This window comes from Pararge aegeria, chromosome 17, assembly GCF_905163445.1.
Source record: "Pararge aegeria chromosome 17, ilParAegt1.1, whole genome shotgun sequence".
NCBI classification, from domain to species: Eukaryota; Metazoa; Arthropoda; class Insecta; order Lepidoptera; family Nymphalidae; genus Pararge; species Pararge aegeria.
In genome coordinates this window covers 14,286,386-14,303,058 of record NC_053196.1, presented here as the reverse complement: position 1 = coordinate 14,303,058, position 16,673 = coordinate 14,286,386, and the positions used below count along the sequence as shown (strand labels likewise).

Sequence of the window (16,673 nt, the reverse complement as noted above, 5' to 3'; positions counted from 1 at the left end):
TTAAACTTGTCCAAGGTCAAACACTGAAGCACCTTTTTAAAACGAGTATAATTACAATCCCCAGCGAATTTCCAAATAAGTGTACTCGCTCTCATAGTCCGATGAGACATTAGCTCCGACACGTCACACGAACGGAGAGATCAGGTGAAGCCTTGAAGGACCGACAACTAGACGTGCTCTACGAAGCACGGGGGTAAATCCCGGCTGGTTCTCAAAAATTCGTGATAGAAAAATCCAAATCTATTAATTGGCACGACCCGGAGATCGAATCGCATTTTTAAAATATAAATGTAATAATGAAAATTACGCTTGTATTTAAAAAATAATAAAACTTATAATACTTATTAAAAAAGAGAGGAAGAGGGATAAATAAGAAAACAACAAAACACTCCATACTCTTTAGGAATGTTTTGGATCACAACTGCGAAGTATGATGCTTTCCGAAGCGGCGGTAGAGTTCCCACAAACAGACAAACATTCAAAAATACTACACAACACACACACACATACAAAAATACTAAAAGAGTAAGCCTACTTGAAGTAAATGAATTTTGAATGTGGAATCTTGTCTGTAGAAGTGTGACAAAACACTACGTAACCATTCCGACGTAAAGCCAGTAACGCCACGTGAATTTCCATTAATGTTTTTTTGAATTTCCATTATCGTTTATTGAATTCCATTAAGGGTTATTGAATTTATATTCATGTTTATTGAATTTCCATTAATGTTTATTAATTTTCCATTTATGTTTATTACATTTCCGCTAATGTACTATAACGCAATAACCCGGGTATGCCAACCTGATTTCATGGCAAGCAAGGACACACGGATTGTCATAGGTCACACCGTTTGCACCGCAGACAGGGTTGTATTCGAAGGTGCATGTACAGCTTTTGGCTGCACATTGTCCAGTGTAGGCGATTCGCAGGTCTGGGTCGACCATCTGTCGGCACCGCACCATGCAGGGGTTACTGTAGGTGTGTCCGTCAGTGCCGCACATCTCGTTGAGTTCTTTTGTGCACAAGCACGGAGGGGGAATCTTGTTCGAGGATGCGTAGGCCGTGAGCATGAGAAGAAGTCCTGTAAGAGTTTCAAACTATTAAAGATTTACAACCTCCTTGGTACAGTTGTGATTTGTTTTTGTTAAGTTTTTTTTTTAATTAGAATAACATAAGTTTTTTGAGTGGCCTGTATTTTGGAAAAATAATAATGGCAAAAATTTGGTAAGCCGGGCTCCATTCTTAAATAATTTAAATCCCGGGTATATGTTTGGTAGCTTAGTTATTAATAGCCATATTATGTTTAAGGGGTTGTTCTAGAAATGTATGAAGCTTTTGCTACACATATTAAATTGTTCGGGGTCATGAAACAGTAATTCTGATAAAGTAATTCTAGTTCCAATGTAGGAAATTAATTTCCATTGCAGAAAAAAATAAATAAAAGGGTAATACAATGGCATACGTCAATTTGACAATGACATTTGGCACTAAGATGTGACATTGACTGTAGACTGGCAAAGTGCATTGTGCTGTTTTAGCACTACAAAAAGCCATAAATTAAAAGAAGAAGAAGACATTGACTATCGGAAAGCGATAAGAATGATATTTGTATGCATTTGACACTCAGAATCTCAGCAGATTATAAAACTAAATAAATCAGAATATACATTTAAGATAATTGGACAACTGGAAAATGTTTGTGTGATGAAAATGAATATTTTTCAGTGTCCTGGTGTTTATCTGTATATTAAAAATATTTATTAATATTATTATTATATTTATTATTATATTGGTAAATATATTTACCAGCTATCTAAGTACCTATAACAAAGCACGCTTACTTTAGGGCTAGATGGCGATGTTTGTATTGTCGTAGTATATTTATATATTTATTTAATTTACTGTAAAATTGTTAAAAACTGTTTACAGTTCTGTTGGATTTCTATGATTATTTTTATGGGATAAAATCTGGCCAGGGCTAGTGACCCCGGGCCAGCGCCAACCCTGGCCAGGGTAGAATAACCCTTTATATAATATATAAAAGAAAAATACATACCTAATTGGTAAAGCATTTTCGAAAACAATATCTAAATTTAACAAGGCTGCCAAAATCAGATTCGCGTCTTGACGTCTTTAGAAATGTCGACTACTAAACGATGATTGACGCTGCTGCTTTTATTTATATATAACCATGTCTATATGTATATAAAAAAGAAGTCTTAACTGACTGATCGATCAACGAACAGCCTAAAACACTAGTTTTTTTTTTTATAAATATACTACCTACGTCACATCTAGCCCCAAAGTAGCTTGTGTTATGAGTACATATTATACACATAAATACCTTAAATATATAGTTAAACGACCATACACTGAAAAACTTTAATGTTCTTCACACACACATTTTCCAGTTGTGGTAATCAAACCAACGGCATTGGAATCAGAAAGCAGGGTCGCTGCGCACTGCGCCAACCGGCTGTTAGTGACTTTAAAATTTTAACAGTAGATTTCTATGACACAGGTAAGCATGTGGAATTTCATTTTCATCCCCAAAGGTTTGAAAGTTTGAAAGTTTATTATTAGAACGCGATAATCTTTGGAACTACAAATCGTATTTGAAAAACTGTTTCTTACGATTTCTGATAAAGGTTTGAGGCGTTTAACTTTCAACAGCAACTGGTTTACTCATGCACAAACGTTCCTTTTACAAACATTTTATTAAGAAAAAGATAAAATTTAATGCTTACTAACTTTTAAGGCAGTAAGAGAAAATAAATAATCAATGAAAAGTATTTCGTTTAATTACTGTGTGACCAGTGTTAAAATAGTAATGTACCTACTTTCCATTATTTTTCACGTAGTTACTTTTATACGTGTTAATTTGGTTTCGTTTAGAGAATTAATATGTCGCGTAGAAGAAGGGGTAGAGAAAAAGAAGATTAGGGGTATGGGTTCAGAATATATTATACTAAATCTATAACAGGTTAGCCCCTACCATCTAAGACTCCATAACAAGGGATGTGATTGCAGTCAGTGGCTAACTTGTATTTAGTTGAATAAAGAAAAAAATAGGTAGGTACAACGGAATTGACAGCATCCTATTTTTAGCCCATTTTTAGTCTTTTAGTTATTTTAATTACATCAACATAAATAGCCTATTTACAGTTATCCCTATATAGCCTATTTATAGTTTTACCGTTCAGTGTGATGAACAAAACCCCGAACTGATTGTAAGTAAATCAGATTAGCTACAGTAGGCGCGTTGTACGTATTGCATTAAAGCGTGGTGTATTTAAAATGAACTGTTATGAGAACCGTGTAACTTGAAATAACCGAAACCGTAATTGTTCAGTTAAAATAACCCATTAACTATAAAAAATTTAGCTGGTTAGTTATAAGTTGTTAATTTTGACAAAATTTCTCGCGCAAGGGTCCTGTACTTATAAAACCTCTCGGTTTGACCTCCGTCATGAAAAATTTAGGAATATGTAATTCACTCTAATATATCTTTTCGGACTTGTCTCGAGTGGACTGCTGCACTGGCAATGGCTTGTCCGAACACACCTGTCACCGTGGTACAGGGCCACGTATGGGTGAGTCAGGGTCCTTTCCTCCTAAAGGATCCCAATTAAATAAGATTGTAAATGCTCAAGAGATAAGGAATTTTAAGGAGATTCTTTCGGAGATTTCTTCGTTGGTTCTTAGGTAAGTCATAAAATAAACCTACCTACTTTCAAAACTATAAGTTTCTAACTCCAGCCACATTAGATATCTTTAGCTTGTACATTTACTGTGCTCTAGCACTATAAGCTGTGCGTAGATAGATCATACTATATTATGAAAATTAATATGCTATACTTACTCCGCGAAAAGCAGGAGAATCTGTATGATGTAATTTATACTTTCTTCAATCCTTATACTCCACACCAAACAGATCTTCGGGTTCACCCTCTACGCACGTTACGCTCCGAAACCGGAGCATCCTCAGGAGATGTTGACTTTGCAATGAATAAGTTAAGAAGTTATAACTAAGTTTTAAAAAGTGAATTCCGCAAAGTAACGTCATTTTATATATATATCTAATGACTAATATTTGAATAAATATTTCTTTGTTTCGTTGTGAATTCGCCATGCTTTTTATATTATTTAAATTTGAAACAATAAGTGGGTTATAATGAGGTTTCTTATTTAAAGCAGCGCCATTTTGTACTCGACGATTCACGAGCGAAGCACTTCAAGGCTCTTGTTTAGGATAACGAAAATGCTTTACCAAGTTGGTGGGTAGAGTGTTCCTAATTTAACAAGCTTTTATTTATCTTGCCATGTTAGTTTGAGTCGATTCCTGCAAATGAATTTTAACCAGTCATCCCGAATCGATTGAGTTGGAATGTTACGTTCACGTTTGGTTTGGATGACAGCAAATTACAGTTTCTATAAAGTGGGTAAATATTTAAACTTTTGCCACGTAACTGGCTCTGTGTTATAAAATTGATTAATTGTTTAAATATGTTAATAAGTATACAGAATTCATTCGCGTTTAATAATTCTTATTTAATTAATAATCTTTTATTATTAAAATTATATTTTATATACCTACAGCGAATAATCACAGCAATGTTATGAACGACATTGTGTCGGTGGGAATTTTTATATAAATACGGTTGTTTTTGCGATACATTTGAGTCAGTCCGACACCCTAACCTGTTAGTGCTCGTCGCGACCCTTTACGACCTGAAGATTAAATCACCGACAATGAGTCCCAACTAGATAACACACTCGCAACGTCTGCATAGCGCCTTAGCCAGGGAAGTCGTACTACTACTCGTGGTGTCGTACTAGGCGACAAAGGGAATATAACAGAGAACGGGCAGCAGCGTCCTCTTTGCTACTACTACCAAATTATAATATCTCTGTAACTACTTTTTTTCTTTGGTGTACAATAAAAGTGTATTCATTCATTCATACTATCTACTGCGATTACCAACCTGTTTGCTCGATGTGATTACGGGCAAACCCTTCCTATGGAAGAGGCCTTTTATCCAGTAGTGGACTGTTACATAGGCTATTGGAGGGCCGAGTGGCGCAGTGGGCAGCGACCCTGCTTTCTGAGTCCAAGGTCGTGAGTTCGATTCCCACAACTGGACAATGATTGTGTGATGAACATTAATGTTTTTCAGTGTCTGGGTGTTTTCTATATAATTATTTATATGTATTTATGTATATTATTCATAAAAATATTCAACAGTCATCTTAGTACCCATAACACAAGCTGCGCTTACTTTGGGGCTAGATGGCGATGTGTGCATTGTCGTATTATATTTATTTTATTGCAGATAATTGATTTACAAGTAGCTGAAGAAGTTTTTTTTCCTATAAGCAATTGCTTTTTAATAATTCTAGTTATACTTATCTTTTAGGCTTGCTTGTTTTAATCGCCACGTGCTCACTCGTTGTTTCCGCTTTGCCACGCGTCAAAGTCGCCGCCGAAAAATATTGCCCCTGCCCTCTTAACTACGACCCGGTCTGTGGCACGAATGGCGAAACGTACCCCAACGAATGCGTTTTGAAATGCACAGAAAATGTCAAAGTGGCACACGCTGGTGAATGCAAAGCAAAGCGAGAGATCGCCGCCGAAAAATATTGCCCCTGTCCTCTTAACTACGACCCGGTCTGTGGCACGAATGGCCAAACTTACCCCAACGAATGCGTTTTGAAATGCGCAGAAAATGTCAAAGTGGCACACGCTGGTGAATGCAAAACAAAGCGAGAGATCGCCGCCGAAAAATATTGCCCCTGCCCTCTTAACTACGACCCGGTCTGTGGCACGAATGGCGAAACGTACCCCAACGAATGCGTTTTGAAATGCACAGAAAATGTCAAAGTGGCACACGCTGGTGAATGCAAAGCAAAGCGAGAGATCGCCGCCGAAAAATATTGCCCCTGCCCTCTTAACTACGACCCAGTCTGTGGCACGAATGGCGAAACTTACCCCAACGAATGCGTTTTGAAATGCACAGAAAATGTCAAAGTGGCACACGCTGGTGAATGTAAAGCAAAGCGAAAGTTCGCCGCCGAAAAATTTTGCCCCTGCCCTCTTAACTACGACCCGGTCTGTGGCACGAATGGCGAAACTTACCCCAACGAATGCGTTTTGAAATGCGCAGAAAATGTCAAAGTGGCACACGCTGGTGAATGCAAAGCAAAGCGAGAGATCGCCGCCGAAAAATATTGCCCCTGCCCTCTTAACTACGACCCGGTCTGTGGCACGAATGGCGAAACTTACCCCAACGAATGCGTTTTGAAATGCGCAGAAAATGTCAAAGTGGCACACGCTGGTGAATGCAAAGCAAAGCGAGAGATCGCCGCCGAAAAATATTGCACCTGTCCTCTTAACTACGCCCCGGTCTGTGGCACGAATGGCGAAACGTACCCCAACGAATGCGTTTTGAAATGCACAGAAAATGTCAAAGTGGCACACGCTGGTGAATGCAAATCGAATAGAGACCGAGCCGCCGAAGAAAATTGATGAAAAAAATATTTTAGCGTAATTAATGGAACAAAAGATGGCTATTTTTGTAAAACTTTGAAATGATTCATTTAAAATTTTAATATACCGTATACCTGTGAGTAAAGTTCAATTTTGTTAGTAATAGAGTATATATAACACGACAAATAAGAGCCCGAACGCTCTGTTATGCTACGTATTGTTTATGCTTACAATTTTAAATTAAGACCTGTTATGTTTATTATGTATAAGTTTATAAATTAAATAAATATTTTAGGCATATTAGATATGGCACCTTTTTGTGGCAGAGCTCGTCTGGGGAAGTACTACCTACCGCTGTATACCTATTATCCGCTACCTTTTTCTACCTCCAAGCAGCAGTCAGTCTGCCAGTCTGGAGACTGGAGGCAGGGTTTCCGGTGTAACTACAGGAACATCAGCTAAACCCTACGCTTGGATACAGGGTGGCACCTTGTAGGACTTGTTCCTTTTATGCCCTCCAAGGCGTTTCTCAATTTATAGGCGATGACCATTTATTTGTACCATCTAGTTAGTACATCAGCTATTATATACTTCACATATCAAAAAAATCACGTTTTGTATCAAGGCACGAAACTTTCAACTCGCAAGTATGACTCTAGTTTGGCCACTTTATTATCTTATCTTATACTGCTCTATATATTAATATAGAGCTGAATAGTTTGTTTACTTGAACACGATGATCTCAGGAACTACTGTATAGGCCATTTATCGAGGAAGGCTACAAATTAAGTATATATATCATCACGCTTAGATAGAATAGTAGCAAAACGTAAATGAAGGATGCTTCATAATCGGTTTTTTTTTCTTCGCGTAAACGTTTGAAGTTTCGACAAAATCATGTATGACAAAGTCATTCCCCTTTTAAAGTTCTATTAAGAAGTTCTTTACAGCATGTGTCTATCATTTAAGGTTGACTTATACTCACACAAAATCGCGAGGGGCCGTTAGTTAGGAGATAAAGCTGTCAAAGCGACAAGGGCAATCTTTCGTCAAATGTAAACAACATATCATAGTTATCGCAAGTTTGGTACCTACCAGATTTGTTTCTCATAGGCACCAAAAGAATACTTATTATATTTTTATGTTGTTAGGCATGTACAAATTAGTCCATCTCACCTGATGGTTAGTGATGATGCAGTCTAAAATAGTAATTGGCTAACCTGTTAGGGAGTATGCCAGTTATATTTAAATCATACCCCTAATCGGTTTCTACGCACCATCGTACCTGAATGCGTCGTGCTTAGCGGCTCGTCGAAACCTCACAAGACAGAGTAAACTCAGAAAATGTAAATTCTCAAATTGCCCAGCCGGGATTCGGACCCGGAACTTCATGTACCATGGGAGGTCGGTTATGCATATATCGACAGATCACAGGTGCAAAAGCTTGATGGATTATAAACTGTTAAGGGTCGACAAATCGCACTATCACATTTCCTCTAGACCGAATTCCTGCACCATTTTTGTGATGGAACCCTCGAAGTAACCAATAATACAATTAGAAATAACAGTTTATAAAATTGTATTAATCTATTTTCACTTATTGTTATAGGTACATTTTAAGTAACTTACACGTAATGAAACGTTTCGAATTTAGAAATAGATAACAAACATGAAGAGAAATATATAAAATATATAAATAAATACGTAATTTTTATGAATACGTGTACACCTTAGTTATAAGTATTCAATAGGTACCTAGGTATACAAAAGAAAACAATAATGTTATAATAACGGATTCATTACGATATCTTACAGTAGGCACTCGTAGGTACGACATTATTTGAACGAAAATGGTTTAAGATTCGTGGAACCTATACTGTGCTTTAGGGAGCACTGTGACAAAGGCGTAATTATTCTTGTTCTGAGAATTCTTCTAAGAAAAACCCTACAGTGAATGCATATGACGAGGTGCGGTGTCGGTATCAATTATTACCAGTACACTTATTTTGTTGATGGCATGCACCACGACAGTAAGAGTAAGACCGAAACACCAAGATCGGTCGCAGATGGCACTCGATGACGTAATGTTTGTGAACACTGGGTGAATTTTCCAAATATTGGTTATTTTAAATCACAGCCATCTGACCTAACGCCTAATCACACCGCTCGTACTTCTCCACCGTCAAATGATCGCCCGCACATCGCATCAGACACTCGTTGTTGTAGGTCACGCCGTTTGAGGCGCACACAGGCTGCATGTCTCTCGTACAAGAGCAGCCCTGCTCTGGAATCACCTCACGTACCTTGACGGCTTTGCGTCTACAAGGGCCGGTGTGGTCAATCTCTAAGTCCTCCCTTTGCTCCTTCATGCAGTTCAGTAAACAAGGGTTTGAGTAAGTATTGCCGTCGGTTCCGCAAATAGGCATTGCTTCTCTGCTGCAAAGGCACGCGGGAAGATTCGCGATCTGAACGCTCTCTCGCTTCGCTCTACAATCTCCTTTATAGGCAACCTGGACAGTGTCACCTTCGCATTCTAAAGCGCACATGTTGGCGTACGTGCGTCCGTTTGAACCGCAGACGGGATCGTGCTCGTAAGTGCAGAAACATAGGGGCGGTTCATCCTCAACCTGCCGTGGAACCCCGCATGGACCACTGTAGGCCATTTTGACATCACCAGTTCCATCGCAGTCCATAGCACACGCGTTGCCGTATGTTTTACCGTCCGTGCCGCACACTGGCGCGTAGACCAACGGGCAGATACAATCGCTTCGTTTGGTCCTGCATTCACCAGCGTGTGCAACTCGGACGTTATCTACGCATTTTAATGTGCATTCGTTGGGGTATGTTTCGCCGTTCGTGCCGCAGACCGGGGCGTAGTTGAAGGGGCAAGGGCAGATTCTCTCAGCGGCGACCTCTCGCTTTGATCTGCATTCACCGTAGTGCAGAATTTTGAGGTTTCTTCCGTTGCAGTTCATGGCGCATCTGTTGGGGTAGGTGCTTCCGTCGCTGGCGCACACAGGATCGTACTCGAGGGTACACAGGCAGCCGTCGTCCGCTTGCCGGGCCGACCGGCAGCGGCCGTGGCTGTGGAGCTGCAGGCCAGGCTGGGTCTCCTGGCGACAAGCCAGCAGGCACATGTTGTTGTAGGTCTCACCGTCGCTGCCGCACACAGGCTTCAGCTCACGCGTGCACACGCACGGCGGCAACGCGGACGCGACGGACGCACACGTCGCGATCACAACCAGCAAACCTGTAAGGTTAGTCCAATTAAAAAGGAATTCCTTTTGGCAAAAACCACCTCAGCCAGAATTATTCTAATCATCAAAGAATAACTAAGTTTCACTTTCCACTTTTTTATCGCCTTCGTACGCTCAGGTTGCCTTTAAAAGATTACTTTTAGTGATAAGGCCGCCTTTGCACCCTAGCACTAAGTACTAAGTATTACTGTTTTCTTTGTATTTTTGCTATTGTGTTGTGTTGCAATAAACTTTTTCTATTCTATTTCATTACATATTGTGGGTTCGATTCCCACTACTGAAAATGGTTTGTGTGATGAGCATGAATGTTTTTCAGTGTCTGGGTGTTTATATATATTTTCTAAGTATTTATGTATATAATTCACAAAATTATTCATCAGTCATCTTAGTACCCATAAAACAAGCTACGCTTACTTTGGGGCTACATGGCGATTTGTGTATTGTCGTAGTATATTTATTTATTTATTATTATTATATATATGCAAAACATAAAAATACTTGAAATAAATAGCACCCGGGTTACACCAATCACCTCTTCGTATATAACTTTAAATTAGATTATGAATAATAAGAAAAAGAAAAGAGTAGAATCGAAACCATATAGCGACTTTTTAAGTGAAAAACTTCATTATTGGATTTGAGACTGGCACATCCACCGCGCAACCGTTTCGTGAGTTAAGAATTAGCGTTTCTTTCGAAAGGTCATGGTATTCTTGCGCCATGGGGCTATCCTAGGGTTTTAGTTGTAAAAGTTTATCTGTCAGATACGCATTAAATAATATCTATCACTCTTATGTTTGCATATATGTTTAGTTTTATGTTTACTTTTATGTATACATACATATAGCTAGAGAGATGCATCGGACAAGTCACGCAATCTATGTTAATCACGTTACGGGATCTCCGTAATAATTATAGGTTTGATCTTGATTGTATTGGTTCATCGTTCAGAAGGTTGAAACACTGTATATCAACTTAACTAGCATAATACATATCACTCAAATTTCCTCAAAGTTATATTTATACTTCAAATTTTCTCAAAGTTATATTCTTACTGCAATAAGGCTAGCTAGTTAAAGGATTATGCCATATTGATAGTTCCGGAACGCTAAATCGCATATCACACGACAAAGTGGTAATTTTATCACAATTTTTTTATTTTATTTTTAGATAGAACTAGCTATCAATGCACTGCCAACAGAATTAAGAACATACAGGACCCTCATTTAGCCCTTATTGCAAGAAGTGTATTGTGTCCAAGTACAGTGAAAACGCCTCGCGCACATCTCACTTCAAACCCGCGGTATGATGCTAGCTTACAAACTTTTCCCATTTTTCACAATTCATAGTAAACGTTTAGAACATTAGAGGTAATATAATAACTGTCAACTCCTAAATGTGATACAATGACAAACAGCCTGAAACGCTACGAAAGTGAAGGTGTTTTTGATGCTTCAATATTATTGGAGTATACGTCCTATAATTAAATTGTTCAGTATCTTTTGCGTTGTCCTAGAAAACTTGGGTACACCTAGTTAGTAAAACATTATTATTTAGTTTCCAATGACCGAAACGTAGGTAAGTTTTATTACATAATGAGTTGGGAGGAATCTTTGAAAGTAATATGAAACTTATTATACCTTTCATTTTGTATAGGTAGATACTTTATATATACTCATGTTTGTTATGTAATTCTGATATAAAATTTATATATCAGAATAATATTAAATTTTAAATTTTAATGCCACAGATAAAAAAACGTGCTTCTTTATGTTATCCATGTCAATTACCTACTTACTTATTTAGCAGGTGACTCGGCGGCAATCATACCTATTGTTATCCTATATGTATTTTTTTATTTTAATCTTAAAGTAAACAGCTATTTTACAAGTTCAATAATCACTATGTAAGCACAACTATTAATTTTATTAAATCTAGGATCTTGTGGAGATCTTGAAGGCCTTTATTCTTGCAAAAGCGTAAATAAATCGATTGCGAGTTTATTTCAAGTCCATAACTGGATGGGTGAGAAAATCCCGATTCGGAATAACTAATTACGATTTGGAATAGATTATGCGTTTTTCTCGTTTGCTGCTCTGTGAGATAAATTATAAATGCGAAAGTTTGTCCGTTTATTTATGTATGTAATCAATGTCAACCGCTGAATTGAACTTGAAGTAATTTGGCACTCAAATACGAGTAGATTGTAGCCTGGACCCATATGGAAATAGGATTAGTTTTAGGTAGGCGTCCATAAATTAGATGAGGTGTTTTTTTAAATTTTCTGTCCCTCCCACAACATCTCACCAGAGGGGGCCTGGTGGGATGTCGTGAGATTTTATTCAACCCCCTCCCCCATCCTCCAATCTCACGAGAGATTTTTCCAAAATGTGGGATTCTTACGTAACTTGCTTCGTGCTTTTACTTACGACTAGTTTAGACTAGCACTAATCAATATTGCTGAGAGTTTAATTTTAAGTGTGATAAAAATTTAACAAAAAAATAGCGTGATATTTGCCGAGAACCCCCCCCCAACTCTCAATCGTAAGATTAGATGAGATATGACTCGACCCCCTACCCTCCTTAAACATCTCACGTATTTTATGAACGGCCCCTAAGCCACGGTATTTTTAAAAACCTAAATTCAGCTAAAGACCTCCATTCTTTTTCCTCTATAAGGTAGCATTGAACTGCAGTCCCACTTGATGATAAATGGTGATGCAGTCGTAGATAGTAGGGGGCTAAAGTGCTATGGGTATTGCATTTTTATTTAAACTATAGTATACTGTTCGGTTTTAAGCGACATATCGTACTGAAACGCTAAATCTTTTAGTGGCAAGTCATTGCCGGTCAGTTATTAGCCACGGGCTAAGCCTCGCAGAAGACCAGATAGGAGATAATTAAGAAATTGCCATAGCCTGGTATCGAACTCGCGGTGGGCCACTTAAAAGACCACACTACAGTTTTGACGACCTCCGTGGCGCAACGGTGAGCGCTGTGAATTTAAGTAAGAGGTGCCGGGTTCGATTCCCGGTAGGCGCAAATTGTGAATTTATAATTTCTGGATTTTCTCTGGCATAGCTTTGGTAGCGGCTAGTTACCAACCCACTGACAAAGACGTGCGGCTAAGCCATTTAGTGTTCCAATGCGATGTCGCGTATAAACCGATTAGGGGTATGACTACCATACTCCCTAACAGGTTAGCCTGCTACCATCTTAGATTGCATCATCACTAACCACCAGGTGAGATTGCAGCCAAGAGCTAACTTTTAGTGGAATAATAATAAAATAACGTTTACCTAGGGGGCCAACACAACTAAATTAGAGTAAGATTTTCTTGGCTAATAAATCCAAAGTTTATAACAATAAAACACATTACGTACCTATCCGGCAAATCATTCTCGATCTTTCAATATCGAACACTTATAGTTTATCAATACGAGATACCAGTATAACGCTTGACGTCTTCACTCCAGGAAGCGTCGAATACTGAATGATGGAAGTGCGCCGATGCTTTTATGTATAAATAAATGTTTTCCGAACGAGGTTCTGTTGTCAGTGTAAATCCCCAGAGCATGCGTCAACATAACAGACCCCGTTTACAAGTAAACCGAATCAATGTTTGTGTGCTTTAATATTTGCTGGAAATCGCGGGGACGTCGTACAATTAACGCATTTGATCTTATCGTCGTCAACATTAGCCAAATTTACGCTACGTTTTGTTGAATATGTTATATGTACCTGGCACGTAAATATAACATATTCGCACAAACACTGCATGTTTTGTTTGCATGTCAAAAATAAATATATTTATCTATTATATTATTAGATTGAAATAAAAAAAGTGTTATGTAAAGGAAGAGCGAGGTGTTCTGGCACAGGTTTTAAACTAAAATCCGTAAAAAAAAAAGTTGTGAGACCTGTAATGGTGTTATATATGGAGGTCCCGTGTTCGATTTCCGGCTGTTGCAATTTGAAAATTTGGAATTTTAATTTTCTTTGGTCTTGTAATTACCGATAAAAGACGTGCCGTCAAGATATTTAATGTTCCAGTACAATGTCGCATAAAAATAGATCAGGGGTTTAGGTCAATCCGGTGACAGGTTAGCCCGCTACCTTCTTGCACTGCATCATTACTAAACACCAGATGATATTGCAAACATAAGCTTATTGAAAATGTGTTAAATGGATCTTTATACTTAGTTCAAAGGCAGTGTACAATGTTCAAACAGTTTAAACCTGCACTATCTTGACTTTCGTCACAATCTATCCTTTATCAAGCACTCCATATAATTCACCGAACTAAGTATAATCTTTGCGGAAGTTAGTAGGGAAAAGAAGGATTTATTTCAGGTTGCAATGAGTCTGAGGAGTCTGCTATGGTGTCATCTCCCACAAGATAGAATCATCGTCATCAATATATATGCACAAGGGCGGCCTTATCGCTTAATAAAAAAACAAATGATCTGTGGGGCATTTCCGTAAACGTTGTCAAATCATTAATTGATATTGTTGCACCCGACTTAGCCTTAATATTTAATAATTGTATAGATTGTGGTGTGTTTCCTGACTTAATGAAACTTAGTAAAATAGTTCCATTGTTTAAATCGGGTAGTACTTCTGACCCCACTAACTTTAGACCAGTATCCGTACTACCCACTTTCAGTAAAATCTTTGAAAAACTCATTTTAAATCAATTACTTTACCATTTTCATAAGTATAATTTACTTCATATTAAGCAATTTGGTTTCACACGGGGTCGCTCAACAATCGACGCAGGTGTTGAGCTAATACAAAACATATTTGAAGCCTGGGAGGAGTCACGTGATGCACTTGGTGTGTTCTGTGACTTATCTAAGGCGTTTGATTGTGTTCAACACGAAACGTTAGTTAGGAAACTACACCACTATGGAATTCAGGGTGTAGCTCTAGACTTAATGAGTAACTATCTACGCGATAGAATTCAGAAAGTCGACGTGAATGGAAAACGGTCTAATGGATCAGTTATGAAAATAGGTGTCCCACAGGGGTCTATATTAGGACCATTTCTGTTCCTTATTTACATTAATGACCTTCCTTACCTTGCCAAGGATAAACACGGGGTAGTTCTGTTTGCCGATGATACATTACTGACTTTTAAAATAAATCGACGTGAACTAGCTTTTGACGACGTAAACAACTCTCTCGCTAAAGTGGTACAGTGGTTTGAAGCTAATAATTTGGTTCTTAACGGAAAAAAAACCAAGTGTATAAAATTCACTTTACCTAATGTTAAACACGTGAAAACCACTGTACTACTTAATAATGAGGAACTGAAACTGGAGGATACGACAGTTTTTCTAGGAATAACGTTAGATTCTAAACTTCAATGGGGCCCTCATGTAAATAATTTATCGAACAGGCTTAGTTCTGCTGCCTATGCGGTAAAGAAGATACGCCATATGACCGACGTAGAAACTGCTAGACTGGTATATTTTAGTTACTTTCACAGCATTATGTCATATGGAATTTTACTTTGGGGTAATGCTGCTGATATTAGCACTATTTTCGTGCTGCAGAAGAGGGCTGTTCGTTCTATCTACAAAATGGGTCCAAGAGAGTCATTGAGAGATAAATTTAAAGATTTTTAAATAATGACAGTGTATAGTCAGTACATATTTGAAAATTTAATGTACGTCCATAAAAACATTTCTAAATTTAAGAAAAAATGTGACTGCAATAATTTAAACATTAGAAGTAAGAATAAACTTACAGTGCAATATACTAGGTTACATAAAATTCATAATTCGTTTAAAGGAAATTGTATACAATTTTACAATAAACTACCAATTGACATCTTGGAGATGTCTCTTAAAAAGTTCAAAGTTTGTATTAAACGTAAGCTTATAGAAAAGTCCTATTATAGTATAAAGGACTACGTCAACGATAAAAAAGCTTGGGTGTAAATTATTGCTCTAACCAGGTTGCTCTTCTAATAATTTAAAATGACATTGTGAGATGGCGATAACAAAAAAAAAAAAAAAAAAAATCACCCGGCTAAGTTTGTTGTGGGCTTCTTCTTAGATCGGGACGCGTTTGGAACCCTCGTAGCTTTAGTTTTAAGCTTACGAATGTGGTTATCGCCATCATCTCACTACCGTGTAATTCTTATGTACGCATCAAAAGTGCCACCTGTGGGCCTACTTGAATAAAGATATTTTTGACTTTGACTTTGACTTTGCTTAAAGCGATCTCCTCCAGACAACCTATGGTTGATGAAGAATGTATGGTGCAACATTCAATTTGAAAATAAATAATTGATATACATTACATGCACTTTACATACTAATACTACCAGTGGTGTGCATAGAGGGTATGCACAGGGTATGCAGGTGTTATAAAATCAAGAAAATCTCCAATATGAGTTATAAATTAACTTAACGGTAGGCTTTTTATAACTCATTAATATATAAAAATTATAATAATATTAAGACTGTCTTATTTATCTCGGTAGATCATTCCAAGGGTTAACCACCTTAACCCTAAAAGAATTTCTTAGTAATTAAAACAAAAATATAATATAAATAAACCAAATTATACTCTCTTGATATGTATTTGTATCTCTGTAACTACTTTTTTTCTTTGGTGTACACTAAGAGTGTATTCGTTCATTCATTCATTCATAAATAAACTAATAATACGATTAGCATACAAATTCTGGTGGAGCAATAATGACAGACAACAACATTTAGAAAATGTTTACTAATTCCAATATGTTTGTTATAATAGATACTTAACGTAGGCTAAGGTGATCATACTTTAAATTTTGTACTTTTATTTGCGAAAATCCATAAGGTCCATGGTGGCCGCACTTACTCTTCTTAGTATCTTTGGTCTGAGTTAGCTTGGTGTTGTAGATGGTCTTGGGAGTCTTTTCTTACAACTGCTAT

General features: G+C 37.6%; 2 protein-coding genes across 2 annotated transcripts; one reads left to right on the top strand and one right to left on the bottom strand.

The window, feature by feature from the left end:
- Positions 1-5,482: 5,482 nt before the first annotated feature.
- LOC120631269 (serine protease inhibitor dipetalogastin-like) lies at positions 5,483-6,527 on the top strand (the record flags this gene model as incomplete). The annotated part of the gene is made up of 1 exon (XM_039900754.1): positions 5,483-6,527. A coding segment is annotated over one exon (1,044 nt), but the record flags the coding sequence as incomplete, so codon positions are not given.
- A 1,743-nt stretch (positions 6,528-8,270) lies between these two features.
- On the bottom strand, positions 8,271-13,272 carry LOC120631098 (serine protease inhibitor dipetalogastin-like). The gene is made up of 2 exons (XM_039900532.1): positions 13,128-13,272; positions 8,271-9,737 (listed from the first exon to the last, which is right to left on the bottom strand). The coding sequence occupies exons 1-2, from the start codon at positions 13,141-13,143 to the stop codon at positions 8,641-8,643; spliced, it is 1,113 nt and encodes a 370-aa protein (XP_039756466.1). The 5' UTR covers positions 13,144-13,272; the 3' UTR covers positions 8,271-8,640.
- Positions 13,273-16,673: the final 3,401 nt, after the last annotated feature.